Raw genomic sequence first — 22,096 nt, 5'->3', positions numbered from 1 at the left:
GACATTTGAAACTTCTTCCTTGAATTATACTCTTTACAAAATACTACTCTTCAGCAAATCTGGCTTGGTTTCCCACTGAAAAAAACCCTACAGGATAGATACTAATGCTCTATCCTCGATCTCCATGGCCACATTTTATGTGTTTGACTATAAAACAGAGCCTGGTTTGTGGATCATACTAAACTTTAGTGGGTAGAAACATTTTAAGAACTTGTACAGGAGTCTTTTCCATGGGATCTCCCCTTTGGCTCTTGAGTATGTTCCTCATCACTGTCACAGACAGCCTCATCTGTTTCCCAGAGTAGGGAACAGCTGAATATATAGAAAAAGAGGAGGTATTTAGAACTGACAAGATAAGTATTTTTTTTCTATTTAAAATACAGATACTTAAGACATTTATTTCTTCAACAATTAAACACCATTTTCATGCTCTGTTAAAAAAACTGACATAAATAGACTAAAAGTTAAAGATTCACACTTACTGGATGAATTTTGGTTCATTTGTGCCTGAAAGAGGACAAAGTAAATTAGCAATATATTCTTTTACCAGCTGTCAAATAAACCACTTAATAGTCCCAGGGTTCTTATTTCCACTCAACTTTCTATGAGATACTCTGTTTCAATGCCTGGCAAAACATTCTGAGCTTGCAGAAGACCAGAACATCAGCCAGGACAGAGCAACCAGTGCACACCCAGCACACCAGTAAGAAAAGGCAGGAACAAACACTGTACAGCTGACAAAGGGAGCAGTATTACCAAATCCCTTTACAGGCTGGGGAAGTAAAATTGAATAGCTTATATATCACGTGGTATATAGACAATGAAACATTCCTAAGGTTTTCCCAAAAACTCCCCTCACATACTACCCTTACTTGGTTTTAATCTAAAAATGTAAATATAAAGCCATTCTGTACTTACAGGACTGTGTCTCTGCTTTCAAAATGTGGGGGAAAAAAAGAAAAAAATCATTATTTTAATTTGTTATGCACAATATTTTCCTTATAATCAGAGTCATTCTTATTCTGATCTGAATATTGTATAAGCACACTTTACTACTATTTATTTGTAGTATTATCTCGGGGTATAAAGGATCACTCTGTGGATTGGCAAAATACATCAATAAAGTGGCACTGTAAATGTTACATGTGTCCACATGATATGATCTATTTTAAAGGTCTGTATATTACAGAATACTAATTAGTAAGCTATGTTGAAAGCCATGCTCAGCAAACTCTACGATGCATTCCAGTGTCTTGTGGTGGCAGCAGCAGAAAGACAAGGACTGAGCACTCCCAAGACTCAAAGGAAGGTTAGTTGGAGAAGGGAGAATTACTGCAATAACGGGTACCACAGATGACCTAGTGCACAAGAAAAAAATAATCATTGGAACTGAACCTAGAATAAATTCAGAACAGTAAAATACCTGTTTATACTAAAGATTCTTTGCCACTTTTCTATGCATTAAAAATACAAGAAGCAAAGGAACTTACAGATATTGCTGGAGAAAGGGTGATGTTCCCTATAGATACTTTTAATTCATCCAAGGAAGGCATGGTATATTGAGAGCTATTATTTGGCTGGACAGGTTTTATTTCTACATGGAACCTCCTGGGTTCATCATCGTCGGAGTCAGAATCACTGGATGAATAGAAATGGTTCTCTTTGGTATGTTTTTCTCAGTTAAGATGGAAATACTTCATCTGCTTAATCAATGTTGTAATTACACCCCACAAAATGCTTATATTAAGTGAACACCACAGATAAACAATGCTGCCTAACCTCTTTGTGTGCTTATACAGACACTTCAAATATATCCACTGTCCAAAATTCACAACTGAGAGTTAAAATTTAGTTTTTATATTCCAGTCATCTTCATAACAGCATTCTGTTCTGAAAGGCACTATGTCATCTAAATGAACAACTGCAGTGTCTGTCATATAACTGAACTGCAGTATCATGTAACAACTGCATATATGAAGGCATCAGGATAAATTAAAGATTCTACAGCAGCAACATTTCTGCATCTTAAATTTATGATTTGTAAGATTCAATCATGGATTCTAACACACATATGAAAAATGTGGAAATCCTTTTAAACCAAGTGAAGGAAAGCCCTAGGCTTTTTAATTGGAAATGAAATGCCCATGGTACCTGTAACAAGCATTAACAGTGGAGGAAGCAGCGGTGGCAGCCACCATTACTTGCCCCTTTTGCAGAGTGGCACTGAAAATTTTGCAAGAAAGGATGTCAGTTACATAGAAGGCTGCACAGTAAACTGAACAATGTCAGCTGCTTAAAGCACTGTCATCCTTGGCAAAAAAAGGAATCATAATGACAATTCAGCCCTCAAAATAAGCAAAATATACAGACAAATTTAGCCTTGGTTCTTTATATGAATGGAGCTGCACCAAACAAAAGCTCTGAAAATGGCTATGCTAAGTCTTAAAAGATGCATTTGTTTTGGTAAGAAAGAATTTGAAAATTTTCCTCTACTTCAAGTTTTGTACCACTTAGGGGAGCATATATACTCTATACCTTGCTTCCATTATTTTCACTTGGAAATATGCCAGCCATTTGAATGACATTTCTTCAAACTATTACCTGACAAAGATTAAAACCTGAACCCTAATGAGATTCCAAATCCTTTTCAACTGTAAGAATCCCTAAGTCATGGTGAGGAAAAAGTCAAGTGTTCATCTTACAGCCTACCTGTCCTCCCAAATGGATCATATCTAGAAGTGAAAGTTTCAAAGCAAGTCATTTTTCATTTCATCAAAAGTTCTCTTGTTATGAACATTATCACCAACTTTCAAGATTGATTTTCTCCAAATCAGGCAGCTCTTGTAAAGTGTTTTTCAAACACTTAATACTGGACTTATTAAGACTGACTGCCATTATGGTAAAATAATGTCCTCCAACAAATCATCTCAAGATTTTCCATCAACAGAATAAATATCCACTCCTGGAAGGTAAGGGAGGGGAACAGGAAGGGAACTGATGACTTCCTGAATCTGGTCCAGATTTTCAGAAGCTGAAGTACTACCTGGCTGACAGGGATTGCAAATCACTGAGCTATTTCACTGTATGTATGGCCTTTTCTATTGTTTCACAACAAACAGGATAATGCAGAAAAAGATGCTCAGATGAATCATTTACAAAGCATGAATGTTGTTCATGCCTCCTATAAATATATGCAAAGCACGAAACACTGTCCTTCTCAGAACTGGATAAAAGTGTTCCATTTTTATATCAATTTTGTAAATAGAAGATAACATGAAATGCTTTTATTGGCACAAGAATCTTCACCAGGGGTAATAGCGGCATATTCTGCGAAGCTGATGAAAACAGAGAAGCTATGATGATGGACTGGTCCACTTTTAAGTGCTGTTAACTGCTTAAAAGTTTCACAATTTACATTAACTGTAAAGCATAAGTTTACTTTTTATCTGCAGTGCCTAAAGAATTCAGTGAATACATTTTAAAAAATGAGCTATCTTGCTAGCATATTAGACTTGCTTAGATATACAGCAATTATTTCCAGCTCAAGTACAGCTTCCCTCTGTTTTTGATGGAAAAAAAGAGGACAAGAATTTTTTCCTTCAAAGGAAGAGCAAAGAAAAATCACAAGCATCCATAAAAAAAGACCCATAACAAAAATCTATTCTGCATATCATAGCTATTTTTAAAAAGACAATAGCATCTATGAGCATCAGTTAGAAACAGCATGTGGTGTAATGACTTCATTAAGTAACAGAAATTATATTTCTAGACTGCTGGAGCTCCCAGTCTTTTTAATGGTGTTACAAAAAAGTGGAAAGGTGCAGGTATAGAACAGATAACCACTCTGTATGCTTAAAAAAGTTTACAAACTTCACTTTAAAAACTCTCTAAGAGCTTTTCAAGGAGAAAGATCTGCATGGTCACCTTAGAGCTTTTGTTCAGACTTTTTTTGGTTTATTTTGTTCTTTTACTGTGAGACAACCCCCACCCTCTTAAAGGTCCCAATACACCTAGATCTACTTAAAGGTCCCAATACACAAGATCTAATCTTTTGACATTTGCACACACACAAAATCTAAGACAAAATATTGTATATTTTGTAAAAGCTATGAACATAAGAATACAAGGTTGCAACATAAGCATGAATGTAATTCATCTTCCTTTACATAGCATTTAATTAGTAATTCCTCTCTCCAAAGAATTGTAATAACATCAGATAACTTGGCACAATAACAGTGAAAAGGATATCCTGTGTTGTTTCCGGTTTAATGCTGTATCCTTCATCATCTACATCAGGAATGTTCTAAAACAACAACAAAAATTATTATATTGACAAATGACTAAAAAAAAAGTGTTGTTCTTAAATCAGACCGAATTTTGTATCATTGACAAATTAAAACTTGATTATGAACACTCATGAAAGTCATTGTTCTTCACCATTAATTATTACAGTTACCTCAAGCTATGATCTGTAATTCAGAAATAGTGTGAACAGAATCATTCTGTCAGGAACAGAATACAACAAAACAACCTGAAAATTTGCTATGAAAACTGGCAAGTTTGAATGCATCTGCTTTTACTGGTGCTCTTACCAGAAAGGTCAGAAACCAACAGAAGCATTTCAGCTTTACTATTGAGTGTTAAATAAGCCTACAGTTCTCTCAGCCCCTATTTTCCCGATTTCTACATGTAACTCTTTTCAGTTAAGTTGCTGGAAGCACTGATGGTGCAGGAGCAAAATCCTTCCTAAGTACTAGTCAGTACTTTAATATGTGAATAAAAGCATTCCAGGTTGCACAAGTTGCAATTTCCTCTTCCCTCTTGAAAAGGCAGCAAGCCTGCACTTTTGCTTTAGCAAAGAATATCCACATTAATTTAAGGGTGTGGATGAAACTTAATAAAAGTGCTCAAAATTAGGTTCCAAAGTTTTCCTTTACACACCTCCAGCACCATCCTGGATTTTCAAAGCTAGTAAGTACCTGAGAACTTCAGACTAGTTCCGTTTTTTGGGTTTTTTTGCAGGCAATTAAATATAAATTGAAGAGAATTATGTTTAAATCATTCAGAATGCTTAGAAAAGAACTTAGTTTCATAAAATAGCTTTGGGGCAGAAAGGAACAAGTCTCTAATATAACAATATAAATTTAAAAAACATGCAAACCCCCACACTCATGTATATTATATATGAAGGGATAAACTTGGATGCACAGATACTCTCCCCATTCTGAACAGAAAAGCCCACTCATGACTTTGGAGGCATAGTTAATCTATGTGAGCAGCCGAGATGCCTCAGTAAGTTTATTATGAAAACCCCACAACTCAAATGCCTTCAAAATGCAGTGATTTCACCAGTTACAAATTCCTTATAAAAATTACAAGATTCATATAAAACAGTGATTTATTCTAGTGTACCAATCAGTTTATTTTACCAGAAAGTAGGTACTGGGAAGCAGTTTGATTAATAGAGGTATGTACAGTATGGCCAAAATATACCTTGTTGTTGTATGTCACGAGTGACTTACACTGGAGACTTCAAGTGGACTAGCAAGGAACCACTTGACTTCAGCTAAAATTTGAAGCCAATTTTAAAGAGATTAACTTTGAATAGCTTTTGAATTACAGAGGAAGATAAACAAAAACATAGTAGTCCCTCTATTCGTTTTACAGATACTACAAATGGGATGTCTGATATTTTACTAAGAAAGATTCTCCTCTATAAAGCTCTCTAAATCTAGCACTTCTGAATTAAATGGAATGAATTTAAACATAGATCAAATATTTCTGCTAAATACAGTAAGAAATACAATCCTGTATGTGGGATGTAATACCATACCCAATTAAGTAGCACATTAAACTAAGGCCAAAAAATAATCTTTAAGCTCAGATCTTAAAATATGGAACATACAGATGCAATTTCTTGAAATACTTGTAAGACCTGGACTTCACCACTATTTGATTAAAAAAAACCAAAAAAAACCAAAACAACAAACCACCAACAAAAATAACAAGAAGAAGAAGAAAAAGAACTGAACAAAAAAAAAAGTAATAAGAGAGGATCACACGGTCCAGTACCTTAGCTCTACTTGCTCAAATCAGGGTTCTTAGCTACGCTTGACCTCAGGTCGACCTTGTTTATATACCAAAATACACTAATGAAACTTGACATCAAAGTAAACAGAACAAAAACATATAGCTAGAGGGTAGGTACATTTTCCTACAATACTACAACTTCTGAATTCTAAGATTATTTTAGTTGTCATACTTGGCAATTTTCAATAGATCAGGATCATTCATGGTTAAGATGAACTGAAAACCAACAAAAATCTTTAAATATACAACATTTAGTTTTTCTTCCAGCTGGGCCATATATGTAAAGGATATTATTACAGGGCACACACAGCATGAACAAACTAGCTGGCAAATCTGACTTATTTTGATACAGAATTGTGAAAGAACCTAATTTGCAGAAGTTATTTTCACAAGTTATTTTCACTGTTATTTTAATTTACTGAATAATCCCTAGAATCAAGTAAATCCTTAGCAAGCACTAAAATCTTAAAAGTTCTTAAGTATTAAATTTCTTTCTTAATACTTTCATGTAAATTATTTCTGATCTTGAAGAGATATTTGAATGATCTATTCCTCAGGAATGGCACTTTACCATGTAGCTTATATTTATTACTTCAGACAAAAACTCAAATACATACATAACACAGATGGATGCTTTACAGCTTAAGTTCTGAACACAGCAACTGAAAAATCCCTTGCTTCTCTTCCAGCAGGGCTACCTTATCACTTCTTTCTAACACTGTGCAGAAAACTGAATTTGTAATTTCTTTTTCCCATTTTAAAAATTTAAATATACGTAACTTAAAACATCTGACTCTTCACAGTGTATACAGAGTCAGGAATCATCCTCTTTGTGTATCCAGCTTTGTCAGTGACTCAGATTGGTCTTGTACCAATTTATGATCATTCTTAAAACACCTGCTTTAATTAATGAGATTCTGAAGTAAACCAATTGTAGAAAAGGGTGGAAGAGGTATCTGGGATCATAGAATCATTTAGGTTGGAAAAGATCTTTAAGATCATCAAGTCCAACTGTTAACCCAGGACTGCCAAGTTCACCACTAAACCATGTCCCTATGCACCACATCCACATGTTTTTTAAAAACTTGCAGGGATGGCAATTCCACCACCTCCCTGGGCAGACTGTTCCAGTGCTTGACCACCCTGTCAGTGACAAAATTTGTCCTAATATCCAATCTAAACTTCGTGCAACTTGAGGCCTTTTCCTCTTGCTCTACTGCTTTGTATCTGGGAGAAGAGACTGACCCCCACCTGCCTACAGCCTCCTTTCAAGTAGTTGTAGAGAGCAACGAGGTCCCTGAGCTTTTGCACTTCAGTACAAAGTACTTAATCTACATTTGTACTGACAAATTGTGTCACATACGAGCAAGACGTTACCTCAAAATCTGACTTACAAGTTAAGCAGTAATTTCAAAATACTTTTTTCAATATTTTGAACTGGTAAACAGGTGAATGGTTCTGCTTTCTGAAACATCAGAATTTTATTTACTAATCTAAATTTTGTAACAGTGGTAGAGGACACAGAATTTTTACAGAGACACATTCACAAATTTGATGTTAATGAAGGCATTTTCATTTACTTGACTAATTCTTACTCCCTTCTCCCCACTCCTACAGTTACAGAACTGTATGTTATGTCATGGCTAGTGTGTTTTTTAAGTATCAGCAGGCACAGCATGCAGAAGAGACCTGATTTGCCTACCATGCTGATCAGAGGAAAAAAACCCCAACCTTACCCCAGCCTTCACATATACCTGTGTAATTTTTGAACTTCAACACAGGAAATAAGATCTCTGCAAACTTAGGGTTTCTGTTGAAAGAAGTAGTTATTAATAGAACAGGGATGACGGTCTGGTCTAGTCCCCTACCCAAACATGTTACTTATACTCTTTGTAGAAGAAAAAAAAAAAAAGCAAGCTCAATATGGATGTGAATTGAACTCTGTGGAAGTAACTGGAAAGACAGACTTCTTTGGAAGAAAGTTTCACATTCTCAGAGGTTCTGTTAAGCAACTAAACATACAGCTATAAACCCCACAGGTTTCCCTGTGTTTGTAGATGTAATACAACACATTACAAACTAAGGTATTACATAGTTTTAAATATACATTAAAAATACAGGGTTCATAACTCTGTCTTTGCATTAGTATGTTCTATGAACTTTCTGGGGTGAATAATTTTTTAAAGAAATAAAACATAAGGACATAATAAATAGTGAAGTAGAAGTGGCTATACAAAAAGTGTGAGGACTAAGCATTCTGTTGCCAAAACTCAATTGAGTTTTGGAGAATGCTTTGTCTCAGTTTCCTTTTTTTGTCCCATCTGTCACCCAAAAGCAACAGAAAAAGTCACACCATTACCATGTCATTAGTTCCTCTGGGCTACATACGAGAGAGGAACATGTGGAGCATATTGCAGTCTAGCTACTTCATTTGGCCCTTCCTCAGCAATGTCAGCACTGCTTACAGGCTGGGCATCGGTCAAGAAGCAAAGCAGCTTCACTACACTTCAGCTTGATCTCTCTCCATTTTCGCTTCTCCTGGGATATCTACAGCGGTTATGAGAGCTCCTTATCAAGTTTTCCTCAGGCAGTGCTTCAAGATACAGCACAGCTGAACACCATTTCTTTTTCTGCCAGATGAACTTTCTGCTGTTTTACTGAACTGGACTGACTTCCTGTAACTCAGATGAGGACTGAAGTGAACGCAAAGTAAGCAGTTGAAGCTCATAGTCTGGAACAAGAGAAAAAAGCCTCTCTACTTTTAACATATTTGAGATGTAGATTTGACTGAGGTATATCCTTAGGTTAAGACAGAAGTATTACATATTATCAGTCTCCTCTGCTTAGGGTGCCTATTAACCCAAAAGACATGAAAGAAGAGAGTAGCCAGTCAGTTTCTTCCATTGCCAGAGATGCAGGAAGGAAGAAAGAAAACAGATATTCAAAGTTCCCCTGTCTTGTGCTGTAACTACAAAGCCTCATACCCTGTTATCAATGGCAGCTGTTCAAAATATGCCAGAACTAAACATTCAAAATGCAAATAAAGAAAACCATTTGAATTTCACTAAATATAAGGTTACTCTTGTCTTCCACTAATTAGAATTCGGTGGTTCCAAATTCAATCAGTCCCCAGCAATATATATTCTACACAACTGCAATTATGCTACACTGATATGTAAAGAGGTTAATGGCAAGTTTTGGATGCCTCAATACCTTTGTTTGCATTCTGGTTTCCAATGAAAAAAAAGTTTCAGCATTATGTTCCATGTATCTGTGGCTCAATTCTTAATTACTTTTGAACTTACTGGACAATTTCAAATGGATCTGACAGAAAGAACAGAGGACTCAAAGATAATTACATTACTACAGTCTTCATGAAAATAGGCAGTCAAGTAGAAGACCTGCAAGTATCCCAACCAGTGGAAGGGTTGCAATCCAGATTCAGATCTTGCTGGATGCAAGTGGAACCTTGTAAATGCCTCCCCAAAATAAAAGTTTTTACTACAGCTTTTATCTTCCTATAGACCAGCCCTAGAGACATGACAAACCCATGGGAAACAAGACAACTAGTTCTGCCTTTAGAAAAACTTTCTAGGTAATAAGCATATACAGAGCCAGGTTTTAGTTGCTATCTCTTTCTAGTGCACACACAGTTGCTTTCTACGTTTCTTAATTATCAAGGCTTTGCTTAATGAAAGTTACATGCATAGCTTGTCATATAGTAACACATACTGTCATCTATATTTAAACAGAGACTGCTTACTGAAGTGGCCAATCTTTTTAATAAATACCAGTTCTCAGTTCACAGCTGCCTTCCTACTCACGAGCACATAAAAACCTCTTTTAGCAGTTATAAAAAAATATTGATAGGAATTAACAATTTGTTCAACTGCATTACATTTTCCAATACGTACAATCTGGCAGTTAGGAAAAGAATGAGCAAAAGCAGATGGCTTCCCACAGATGAGAACTTCCATTTTGGTACAAAAGACATTTTTTAGGACCATCTCACTGTTTTGTTTTCTGGAAACCCAGAGAACAAGTTTGAATACACTGCATTTTACATTTTGGACTAGTGAGAGCCTTAACGGTATTGGCTACACACCGTATGTCCAAAGATCCACAATACCATGTAGAACCAGTAAGTATTGAAGTCAATTCTTACTGGATCCTTAACTTCTAAAATTTCAATACAGTTACCTCAGTGTTTACAGTTATAAATAACTGCAAAATGGTTAACTCTTACATTCCTTTCACACAATTAAAATTATTGACAAACAAATAAAAACCATCTTTTAAAAAAAGATTATGTTAATAATATAAAAGCCAGACAAATTTTCTGTGAGTGACCAAAGCTGACCAAAATCATAATTGGAACACCTTAAATAAGTTGGATTTTCTGAGGGCTGGTCCTTAGTATTTTCTAGCAATCAAACACAAATGATAATTGCTTTCAAAAACACTTTTTTGACAACTATGATTTTCCAGGTTCAATTTCTTGAAATGTGTAATTTATTGCAAAAATCCATATAAATGAAATCCTCATAAAGATAACAGTACAGATAGCTCTAACTTTTTAGATCAAGTTTCAAAAATTAAACAGAAAGGAAATCGTAAAAGTAAATGACAAGAAAAATGAAAAACATTTGAAATGGGACCTTCCAGAAAAGGACATAAAAGCACTCTGGGGTGCTTGTTTGCAAGGGGTGAAATGAATCTCATCTATGCTATGCTGCATTATTTTTCATGAGAATGGTAGCTTCTGCTATTAAAGCATTCCACCATTCAAAATAATACTGTTGCTTGTAAAAGGCAAGAATAAATGGCAGACCAAGTTTTAAGTTCCAAATGCAGTCATAACATGTTGGCCATAAAAAACCCAAACCAGAATGCAACAAAAGTATCAGTTTTGTTGTTAGACACTATGAAAGTTAAGGGTTTTTTTAAACCAAATATATATTTCATATAGACAGAACAATTAACTTCAATGATCATATGGCATGCTTCATGCAGCCAGAAAGAATGTCAAACACATTTAGAGTTGATTTTTTGAACTAATTATTTCTTAAAAATGTAGAGACCAAAATAAACACAGAAGAAAATAAACATTGCAAGTCAAACCCAGTTGTGGTTCACTCCAGTGACTCAACCTGAACTGTCAAAAGATATTATTTCCATGAAAAGCCTGATAATCATGGGGATAATTCTAAAGTTACTTTACTTTAAATGTACCCTATAGAAGAAATTTCTCTAAATCAAGATGACTTTGCACAGGATATAATAACTGTCTTGATGTTCCATTATGTGGCAAAAGTTACTTTTCCTTATTCAGAAGAATGGTTCCGACAGATTTTTCAAACCAAGTTTCTCAAAAGAATTTTTAATATTAGGTACTAGAAATCCCAGATATTAAATGCAAAGAAGAAATTCCACAAAATAGGTGAATGTGAAAACTTACATTGTTTAATATAATTAGCTTATAAATAAATGAACTGAAAACCAAATCAGTCTACAGAAAATAATTTAAATTATTCTATAAATTATTCCCTACTATAGCTGTGGGGAGCTGCAATCTCTGTTACATATAATTCAAGACAACATACGTGTTTAAATAAAAAAGCTCAATTAAGGAAATAAAAAAGCATTAACATAGCAATTTAATTTGCAACTGTCACTTATTTGAATTTAATAAATAAAATTGTAGGACATATCACAGATCAAACTGATGAAAAACAGGCCATTAATAAAGTGCATCTAGAAAAACTGCATTTAAAGTTATATTTTAATAAGTATATTAGAATAATTTCTCAAAGGAAACAGTAGTAAGCAGAGGAATATAATGACACAAAGTTGGGTCTCTTCAATAAACTGAATGTTTTTCTTACTGAGAATCTATTAGGCAAGCAATTTAAACTATATAACTTGAAAAGTAAAGTAGCAAATACCCGCAGTAAAAACACCTTGTTTAGAACCTAAAAATATTAGGAAATATAAATGCAGTACTGACACATATTTGTATATACCGCTAAAGATTATGTACTGAGCAAAATTAATACTTCAAGTGTTATCAAAATATTAACTCCTCTATCAGATAAACAATCCATTGCAGGGACTGTACATGTTAAGTTTCATCAGACTGTAGCGCTTGACAATATCAGCATATGCATGTTTTGGAAATAAATCTACTTACAACTGAGTCTGCATCCGGACACTCCCTGTTAAAAAACCCAAAGAGAATATACAATTATAAAATGCACAAATTATTTTATTCATACAGTTCTGGTACTTCCTTAAATATTTTCAATTAATTTGAAACATTGCATTTGACCCTTTTGCTTCTCAGACTCTGTTAAAATTTTCACTGTAATCCACATTTAACTGAATGAGATTTAAATAAAAGCTGAAAGTTTATGCTCAAAACACCACAGAAGAAAACCTCAAAAGAAGCTCTGAAAAAGCAAACTCACATACAATGAAAAATTAATAATAAAAAAAATAATCAAGGGAAGCCAGGAGTACCATGCTGTATTCTGCATGAATATCCTTTAAGAGTCAGGTCTCTGTGGTTGATGCGCACAATAAGTAGAGGTCACCAAACCTAATGAAACAGTCCACATGCAATTGCAAAACATTTCGGACAATAACCAGCTCCCCAAGAAATTAAGACTATTCTTAGAGGTATTCAGAGCTTCCCTCTTTTGGAATTTCACTCTTAGTTTGTGTTTGTCAAGCACAGTTACAGTCAAACACTAGAAACTAGATGTCAGAAAAAATAATGGAGCACCCTCTTAATAAGCAGTTAAAAAAAAAAAAAAAGGTGTCAGCAGAAGGGCAGTGATTGTAAGCACATTATTCACAAGTGTTATATTTTTCTGCTATAACCTCAATTGAAGCAGTAGTATTTTAAAAAATTAATGACACCAATTATTTTTGACGTCTGCAGAAGCAGAAGCAACCACATTTACAGACTGAGGGAATACTTGAGTAGCATACAAGTCCTCTCCAATTTTCACCCTGAGAAATAAAGCGGCAAGTGCCAGTGTAACTGAACAACAGCGTTTTTATATAATCAAATTGAACATCCTAAACATGCATTTACAGAAAAGAAGAGGAAAAACCGTCAAATTTATTGCAATCTAAATCATCTTCTCTGAAAGGCTAAACAGGTTAAAAGTAAAAACTACAACGTCTTTAAAAACAGATACAAAAACTTGCTAACATGAAAGCATTAATATGAAACACAGTACGCTCTTTTAAAGAATTGACAGTGAGATGAAGGATCCCACCTCCTCTTAAAGGCCTCAAACAAAAGAAAACGCATGTGACCTTCCTCATTGACTTAACGTCTTTACCTCCCTCTGCTGGCTAAGCTGAATTCATAGCAATAGAAACTGCTACTGTAACAGCTATTTTACAGCAAGACTTCTCTCAAAAGATATAACAAACAGATTTCCTGAGATGGTTTTAAAAAGTGTCTGTATGTGAACAGGACAGCTTGTTAAGAACTGTGAAAGATGTGAGGCAAACCACAGCGAAGTCAGCCTAAAATGAGGATTTTCAAAACTAGCGAGCCGATAGATCTTAAAAAGTAAGGGCAGATCTAGTATCATTCAGAGGAGCACCAACAGCACTTTCCAAGATCTGCTCACCAGACACAAAGGAAAACTCAATAGTTTGCAAATGCTGGTGAATTGGAAAATGAGGACATCAGGTTTTGGAAAGATGTGCTTTTACGTCACTAGATGCATGATCTTCTTTCAAGATTAAAGAACTAGGCCATACTTCTAGTATAAGGTAACATTTCAGCAAATGGGGATTCTATAAAGGAATTTAAAGACTGTAGATAGAAACCAGAGCAACCAAATCATGCAAAGCAGTGGTTAGGAAAAAGAAGGGAAATTCTTGACTAACTTGTATAGCAATATATAGTAGAACACACTGTGTATGGTATCTCACTGTGTAAAACCACTACTAGACACAACATCCAGCTTAGGTGTCAACACTTTAAAAACAGTACTGATGAAATGAAAAGCAAGCAAACCTTAGGAGTTTTTCTAGATGTGGAAAGCTTTTCCTACAAAAACTAAACAAAATTACAGCCTAATTTAACAAGAGATTAAGGAAGGACTTGACGTCTATGTGCAGCAACATTTCTGATGATACAGAGTTTTATCATTACAGCCTATAACAGGATCATCAGCTAAAGATTAAATCACACAAAATTTAACTAGTAATAATTTTTTTTAAAAGAAATCATAAATAACTATTGGAGTATTTCACTTAAGCACATAATGAATTCTCTGGGTTTTTATGTGTGATGTTCTAGTTTATTTAGAAGTCATGGATTATTGCGAAAATCTCTGTAAAAGACTATGTCATGTGTTAGACAGGAAGTCAATATCATGCTGTCATACTGCTTTCTGACATCAGAATCTATGTATTTTTGTATTGTGTGTAAACATAGTAACAAGTATAAAAAAAATAAACCAAATTTCAGTCCAACTTGTTGAAAATAAGGCAAATCCTTTTCCCATTTCGGAGTAGCTGAGCTGATTTATATTTTCTGATGACATCATTGTGCTATGAAAAACAAAATTATTTCTAGACAGAGACACTGATATTACCTTTCATCATTAAATAAAATATCTTTGGGAAGAAGCACCTTTCAGGAAAGGTATTCAGATCTACAACAGGTAAACATTTCTACAAGGTAGAAAGTATTTCACATAGCATAGAAGCCAGCTTTCAGCCCTTAGTGCCAAAGGACATTTTCTTTCTCTTACAGGTCAAAGAAAAAACATGATCTCTAAGCAAGGATACACTGAGTCATACACCTAGGAAGAGTTAATTTGGAGCTTCCAGGTCTTTACTGGCTCCAGAAAGCTACTATTAAGAGCCCTAAATCTTTGATGGGGCCAGATTATGTTTCATCATCTGTCAAAGAATGGATGGAAGGAGATGCCTGGTTTGCAAGGAGGCTTATAACACACATGACATGAGATTAGCTTGCATAATAACCCAAGTGATGGCAAAATAATTATCTTGTTGGACAAGAAAAGCTGACAGCTACAGAATTCAATCATACAACAGTACTCAATACTATCAAAATCACTGCTTTATAAGGCATAAAATGCAAATGATTGAACATATTTTTTGCTGCTATTTGATACTGCAACAGTTTTGCAATCACAAAAAATGTAGTAAACAAATTCCACAGAGAATGGATTACTTTCAAAAAGGGCATTAAAGCTGTTTAAAACATGAGTATCATAAAATATTTTAAATATTTTAATTATTTTAAGCTAAACCTCATCAGAAAAAATAATTCTTTGTAAAAAAATAGTATTCTCTGAGTATTACTGGCCAAAATCACATGATATACAACACTTCTGTCACCATTTACTCCAGCTTCATAAAGTACAGAAGAGAAGTTGGGGGAAAACTAAGTCACAGAAAGAACAGAAATATAGAGGAATGGATTAAAACCCCAACAGCTTCAAGCACTAAAGGCATCATGACAGATATGAAAAAGCATGGTTTAGGAGTATATCACTATTAAAGCTAAACACCAAAAGAAAAACACGTATAAGGCACTTTGTATAAGCAAATAATTAGCAACTGCAGTTCTTAGGCTATTAGTTTTTCAGAATTATATTAAAAGCTAAGGCTGCTAAAATATTTTTTAAAAGTAACTTTAAAAAGTATGTTTGCAGATGTTGCCTTTGAGAATATTTCTATATTGTTAAGTTTGTCAAATTGTAAGCTATTTTCTTCTAAAACAAATACTTCTACTGAGAAAACACATCTAGAAATTACAAAGAAAACATATTGTAATATAGTGACCATTAATAATATGCAGACTTTAACCTATCCATCTAAGAACTTTTATTCAAACTCACTTTCTGGAGAGTTTTAACTCTTGAGAGACAGAGCACAGGCAATCAGTATGGCAAAGGGCACAGCTGGGACATCAGAGTTAAAATGATGGTCTTTAAAATGAGTGTGCACATGATATAGTACTGAAAAAACACTAAAAGATTTTTTTGTCCTCAATACTGTACACAGAAGTTTTTCTAATAAAAGAATAACTGGAGCTTCAATTCTGCAAACACAGACATCCAGTACTTTTTCCATGTACAGAGGTCCTATTTCATTAGCAGCACACATGAGAATCACATTATCTACAATGTTCAAATGTAAAACAAGGGAGAACTATGCATCAATGCACAGGAAAGAATGAAACATGAGTAGACTACTATGTTACTTCCTTAAAATCCTTAAGTTATAAAAATGTTCAATAGCTGTGTTTTCATACTCATGCCTTTTGTTAAGCATCAGCTAATGTATATCCCCATACTTTCACTAGTTTTCATACAAGACAAGGCTTCAAGATGGAAAATATACTTACACAGATTCAGCATCTTTTTCTTTTTTCATGATTCCTGATAAACCAAAAGGCTTTCTTTTCCGTGGTTTTACTCCTATGGAATAAAAACTTTTCACTTAAAAATCAAGGAGATAAGTATGTATTGAGCCATGTCAAACTTAAGTGCATACCAATGCATACATTTTAAATGCTGCGGCAAGTGATACAAAAATCTAACAGTGGAGATAAGTATGGAGCCAAACTAGGGGAACATTATTCCAATTTGTTGTTAAGTAACAGGCAAATCAAAAAATTAAACTAAAATATGGTTCAACACATTAATAACATAAGTCCTTCTAAAACTGACTTGCATTGTACTTCCAACTCTCCAAGCTGGGTATGCAGGCTATCACTTTTTTTAAAAAAAAAAAAATGGGTGTACTGCCAGTTTTCAGAAAAGGGACTCGGCTCACAGAAACTCAGTGGCAGCTATTGCTCCTGCCAGTTCTGAATAGCCAATGCGCTTGGATCAGAAACTGAACCCTGCCTCCCTCACATACTGCAGTTCAACACCCTGTTGCTATTTCCCTGCATGTTCCCAGTAGCTGCAAGCCCCTGTCTTTCCTAAGAATTAGGATCTTGGTCCTGTAAAAAGCCAGAGAATCTGTTCTGGCTTCCCAGCTGATGCTGAGCTCATGATTTCCCAGTGCTGTAGCCAGCTCTAAGGCTGGCTCTCACCGAGTCTGGAGCCATGCCTCCCCTCTGTTGTTTCTTTCCTGTTTTTAGCACCAGATACACGTAGCTATAATACAGAAAAAAAGTTTGCTTGCTTTCATACCTGTTTAATGTACTAAAATTAAAGCACATTTAAATATTCTACCAGACTTGCTGCAATATTTGCTTTGCTCCCCAATTTTTGCTGAAGCAAAGTAGATTGCCAAACAAAATTACTAAGTGCAAACATCATATCCAACTAGTCTACAATTTGTTTTGACACATGATACTACTGACAGCATGCTTTTGAGCAAAATGGTGGAAATAATTTGGTATCCAAAATGTAACAACTGACAATTCAAGAACATCATCAAAAAATCCCAAGTCATTATATTCCCCTTAAATACATTACACAGCACATAAAGAATCTCTCTACTCTTAGAAATTTTTAAGGCTAAATAACTCAAAACTTCTCAAATCAGGTAGCTGAAAACTCAGCCACATCTTATATTTAAATGGAGACAGAATTTGCTCCAAAATTATTTTTAAATGCTAGTCTGGGCTTTATTTACTTTGGTGCTTTATGCAGCCCAAAACAATGACAGATGGAGTATGAGAGTAGTTTCTGAATATGGATCGTCTCTGCTTCAGTCAAAAAAGATTTTAAGTCTCTGCTGCAATGTTGGCAACTTAAAAGTTGTCATCTGCTATAGTTATACTGTCAGCTCCTCTGTCCCAAAAGTAAATACATAGCTTATGCAAATAAAGCAGTTCTTAACTGCTTAAAACAATCCCCTAAGCAAAATAAGCTATGACAACAAAGAAAGGCTTTGCAACCATAACACTGCAATAAACTTGGTATAACTAACATGGTAACAATGGAAAGAGCCTGGGCCATGTTTTGACACTTGCAAATTGTTACAACACAGTCATAAATGAACCATATCCAAACCTCTGCAAAGGCAGGATCTTAGCCAAAGTGTATTTATAAGAAACATTAACATTCTCCAACCTTCGTGCATTAGGCTTATAAAGTATCATAGGTCTTATTGTTTCTTAAAGGAAAACTGCTTTTTACTCCACTGGAGTACTTTAAAGTATAACAGATTCACACAGTGACTATACCCCCCCTCCACAGTTTCAGGTCCTTATCTGCAGCATTCTTATGTAAATAACTATGCCACAACAACTCACCTTCAACTGCACTGGATGTGTTACATTCTTCAAATTCAATAGAGCCTTAAAAAAATTACAGTGAATATAAACATTAGGTCAAATTTAATCTGAGATACTTTAACAATTATTACTATTTCCTGAAAATACTAGATAATCTAATTATAAATTTAGGTGGAAACTGGAAAGCACAATTACCCTGACAACGGTCAAGCAGACTGCAAAATCATACGTATGCAGCAAACAATTAAAAATTTTCACTCTTTCACAGTGGAAAATTAAAATGCTAGTGCACACTATCCAAACAAAATTAAATTGCCTATGTTATTACAACCACATGAAGCATCTCTAATTGGTGTCCTCATTCAAAACTGCTTCTATGATATAGTATTAGTGTAAAATTTTCAATTTCTCTTTAATAACAAGAGTTATACATAGAAAAATTGAAAAGGAAAAAAGCACTGCTATAGGCCTAATTTTGAGGTTCACACTTCTGCTAACTTGTATCGTTAATTCTTCTGTTTCCTCTTCATAGCAAATTAAAAGTCAAAAGAGGCATGCAGCATCCTAAATATAGCAATAAAGATTAAATAAATTCATTATTATAGCTTTTGATTACAGCTGACAGGAAGTAACAGTAAATTGTCCTTGCAAAGTGAAGTCCTAACCCTCACTCCTTCAGCCTGGCCAGGTCTAGAATTTATTTAATCCCAATGTAAGCCATTTTACAGAGCAAATGCGCAGAAAAAAGTGATCTTCTTAGGACCCTGTTCAGGGAACGGCAGAATCACACCAGCACTTGTGCAAGTGCAAAGAAAACAGAGTAAATGCAGGCAGGTTTCATTACTTTCAACCCATACTAAGAATGAGCCCTTTGACTCGTTTGAAACAGTAGCTTGTAAGTGTATCCACAGAAGAAAACCCAAAATTTTAGCATACTAGCACTGTGACATAGGGGTTATTGCTTACCCTTCTGTAACTATTTTGAGGGCGTGCACACAAGTTTATATATAGGCACATTAGAGATAAAATGGAGGGGAAAAAATCCCATTCTCAATTCTTCACCCAAAGGCAGCCAACATTGTCCCCTGCCTCCACACTTGTGCAGCTACTTCAAGTGAAGAGTTTAAAATCTTGAAAATTTCAATTAAAACCAACTGGAAATTAAGTGATTGTGAAAACCTCAAACAGAAACTACTTTCATTGCTGCCCCAAAACACACTTGCTAGTAACTGCTCTGATTTATTTATCTTTAGTCATGATTATTCGTGAGTATCCACTATAAAATCAAGAGCTGTGCAATTTTCAGGGTGTTTTCACATAAAATAAAAGCTGTACTTGAAAGTGTTTTCCAGGATTTTCATTTGCATTCTTCTCAAAATGAGCATGTGATACTCTTTGCTTAAAATAAACAGTTGATAAAAACAAATCTCAGATACAAAAAACTGTAAGACTACAAGCTTCAGTTTGACTTTAAATTGTACGCCATAGCAGTTCAATGTGATGCAATTGGAGATGCCACAATGAAAGTAAAAAAATAATGTTGCTGTAAACTAGCATTGTAAGTTATACAACTGGGATTAATTTGTATTTGATTCATGCAGTTAAGTACCTCAAACAGTTCTGTTTGTAATATAATCCCCAGTATATATATTTAACTCTTGCAGTGCAAAATTGTGTTCAGCTCTGTACAAAAGCTACATTTTGATAGCATTTCTCAAAACTGCAAATGAAAAAAATTATGCTTATGTCAAACAAATAGAAAGACAATTGAGAAACTGATGTTGTAACTCAATGCTCACCAATGTTAAGCAGCCTGAATTATTTTAAACGTATTAGATGAAATCTACCAGGTGTTTTCTTTGAAATTTTGCAGACTTCTAATGAATTAAAAAAAAAAAAAAAGGTATGCTCAAAGTAATGACTTTTATTTCATGTTATTAAGAATGAGTCTGCAAAATTTTCCCTGCCAGTCAAAAAAGATTTGTGTTGTAAAACTACCAGCAGGATGAGAATCTGGGACTAGAATCCATTACTGTCCCACTTACCATAATGTAATTGTTTGGCCTTCAGATGAAGCTCTTGAGAGCAGAATATCAAAAGACCAATCTCAAATGGCAGTCTTAGACTGCCCTTTAAATTTTTATTTTTAAATAATATCAGTTGCATGTCCAATTATTCAATATAGTAAGATGAAATATAAATTCCTAACAGCTCTATCTGTTGTAAATACTAAGTATCGTAAATACATGGGTATTTTAAGCTGGTGTCCCAATCCCTTCTCCTTTGCTCTCCATTAAACTCACAGTAAACCAAAGTCAGCGTGCTCCAAAAATCAGCAAATTTGGGTATCTCACAAAACAAAAAACAGCAAAAAAGTCCAGAAAAATTATTTAGACAACTGTAAATGCCTACATCCTTACAACGTTTTCATCGACATTTTACTTTAGGAATTTAACCTCTCCTGTAGAGAATATATTGAGCAGCAAATTCAGAAAAATGCCATAAAACATAGAAGCTGAAGAACAAAGACATTACTTCTTCAGAATTACACTTCAGACTATATATTTCTCATCACTTTGCTAAGGATCCAACTACTTCTGTTTCTTGCTTCTACACATATTCTCATTTGGTCAGGGAAAAAAAATCCCAAAGCCAAAGCAACCACAAACACATATCCCCAAAACAAAAACAGAAGGGAAAAAAATTGTAATCAACAGAGACTTAAGCTTTTTTAGAGAAAAACAATACTTAAGCTTTTTCAGACTACCCTCTTTTTCTTTATCCTTTCCAGCTACTAAGACTGATCCCCAGACTTTCAAGACTTTTACACTAATGATTGAAATAAATATTCAAGGTTCATATAAAACTCATCCTTATTTCAGATCAGTATCTTTAATTTCACTTCTAACATCAACAGAAAGCAAAGATTTTCTTTAACAACATATCCAAGTTCCTGTATTTTATCCATTACACTTGCATAACAATAGTCTTTGAAGGTGGGTTTTTTTTACAGCTTGCTAACTTTTTATTTGAAGAGACAAACATTCATCCTTAGTACAGAAAGGCATAGATAGGAAGATCAGATTAGTATTTTTAATTAATTTAACTAAAGCTCATTTAATCTCCCAAAAATTCACTTCACTCTTGCAACATTCTTTTTTCATAGGGAAGAGTATAAAACAGGACCAGAAAAAAATCTCAGTTACTGAAGTATTGCCCAAGATAGTAATGAGATGGAAGCTGTGCAAAAAATTTCAGTAAGCAGGTCCCACCTTTCACTAAGGCCTGTGAAGTTAACTTGGAAATTTTAAATATTCTTAATGACACCTATCAGCTTATTTTATGCTTCACCAAAGTGGGCAGAGTTATCATAGGAGTCCCTTACTCCCACATGTGCCCTCTTTCCTTCCCCTGCATCTACCACCTGCTTTACCGCAGGAAAGATGAATAGCGATCATGAAACCAGCATTTTGTTACAACAAATTGTGTGCATCGGTTACAATTTGAAAGCATCTTTTGATCCTAACTTACTTCTCCCAGTTAACTCAAATTTCTATAGCGCCTTTCATCCTCTGGAATCTCAGAAGTTCATGTTGCCAGAGGCTGTCCCTAATGAATCTTCAAACATTAAAAAATTAAGTTCAGCATGTTCCTCCAATGCCCAAAGATGTTTGCTGGTTTTGTAAAACTTGTACTTAACTCACCCCCCACCAATATAAAACACGTTGCATTATTTGCTTGCAGCAAAGG

General features: G+C 34.6%; 1 protein-coding gene across 5 annotated transcripts in view; it reads right to left on the bottom strand.

Moving 5' to 3' along the window:
- FCHO2 (FCH and mu domain containing endocytic adaptor 2) overlaps positions 1-22,096 on the bottom strand; it is a 100,131-nt gene that overhangs the window by 27,567 nt on the left and 50,468 nt on the right. For 3 of the 5 annotated variants that reach the window (XM_056323666.1, XM_056323661.1, XM_056323664.1), the window contains exons 9-15: positions 18,365-18,409; positions 16,499-16,571; positions 12,281-12,305; positions 4,249-4,303; positions 1,491-1,669; positions 919-933; positions 483-507 (exon numbers count right to left, since the gene is read on the bottom strand). In XM_056323666.1, the coding sequence (XP_056179641.1) occupies positions 483-507; positions 919-933; positions 1,491-1,669; positions 4,249-4,303; positions 12,281-12,305; positions 16,499-16,571; positions 18,365-18,409 (417 nt within the window). The remainder of the gene's footprint in view (positions 1-482; positions 508-918; positions 934-1,490; positions 1,670-4,248; positions 4,304-12,280; positions 12,306-16,498; positions 16,572-18,364; positions 18,410-22,096) is intronic. The other 2 variants (XM_056323662.1, XM_056323665.1) reach the window with 1 other exon arrangement.

The sequence above is a fragment of the Falco biarmicus genome, chromosome Z (genome assembly GCF_023638135.1).
Source record: "Falco biarmicus isolate bFalBia1 chromosome Z, bFalBia1.pri, whole genome shotgun sequence".
Lineage (NCBI taxonomy): Eukaryota > Metazoa > Chordata > Aves > Falconiformes > Falconidae > Falco > Falco biarmicus.
This window is presented reverse-complemented; position numbering and strand designations above follow the sequence as displayed.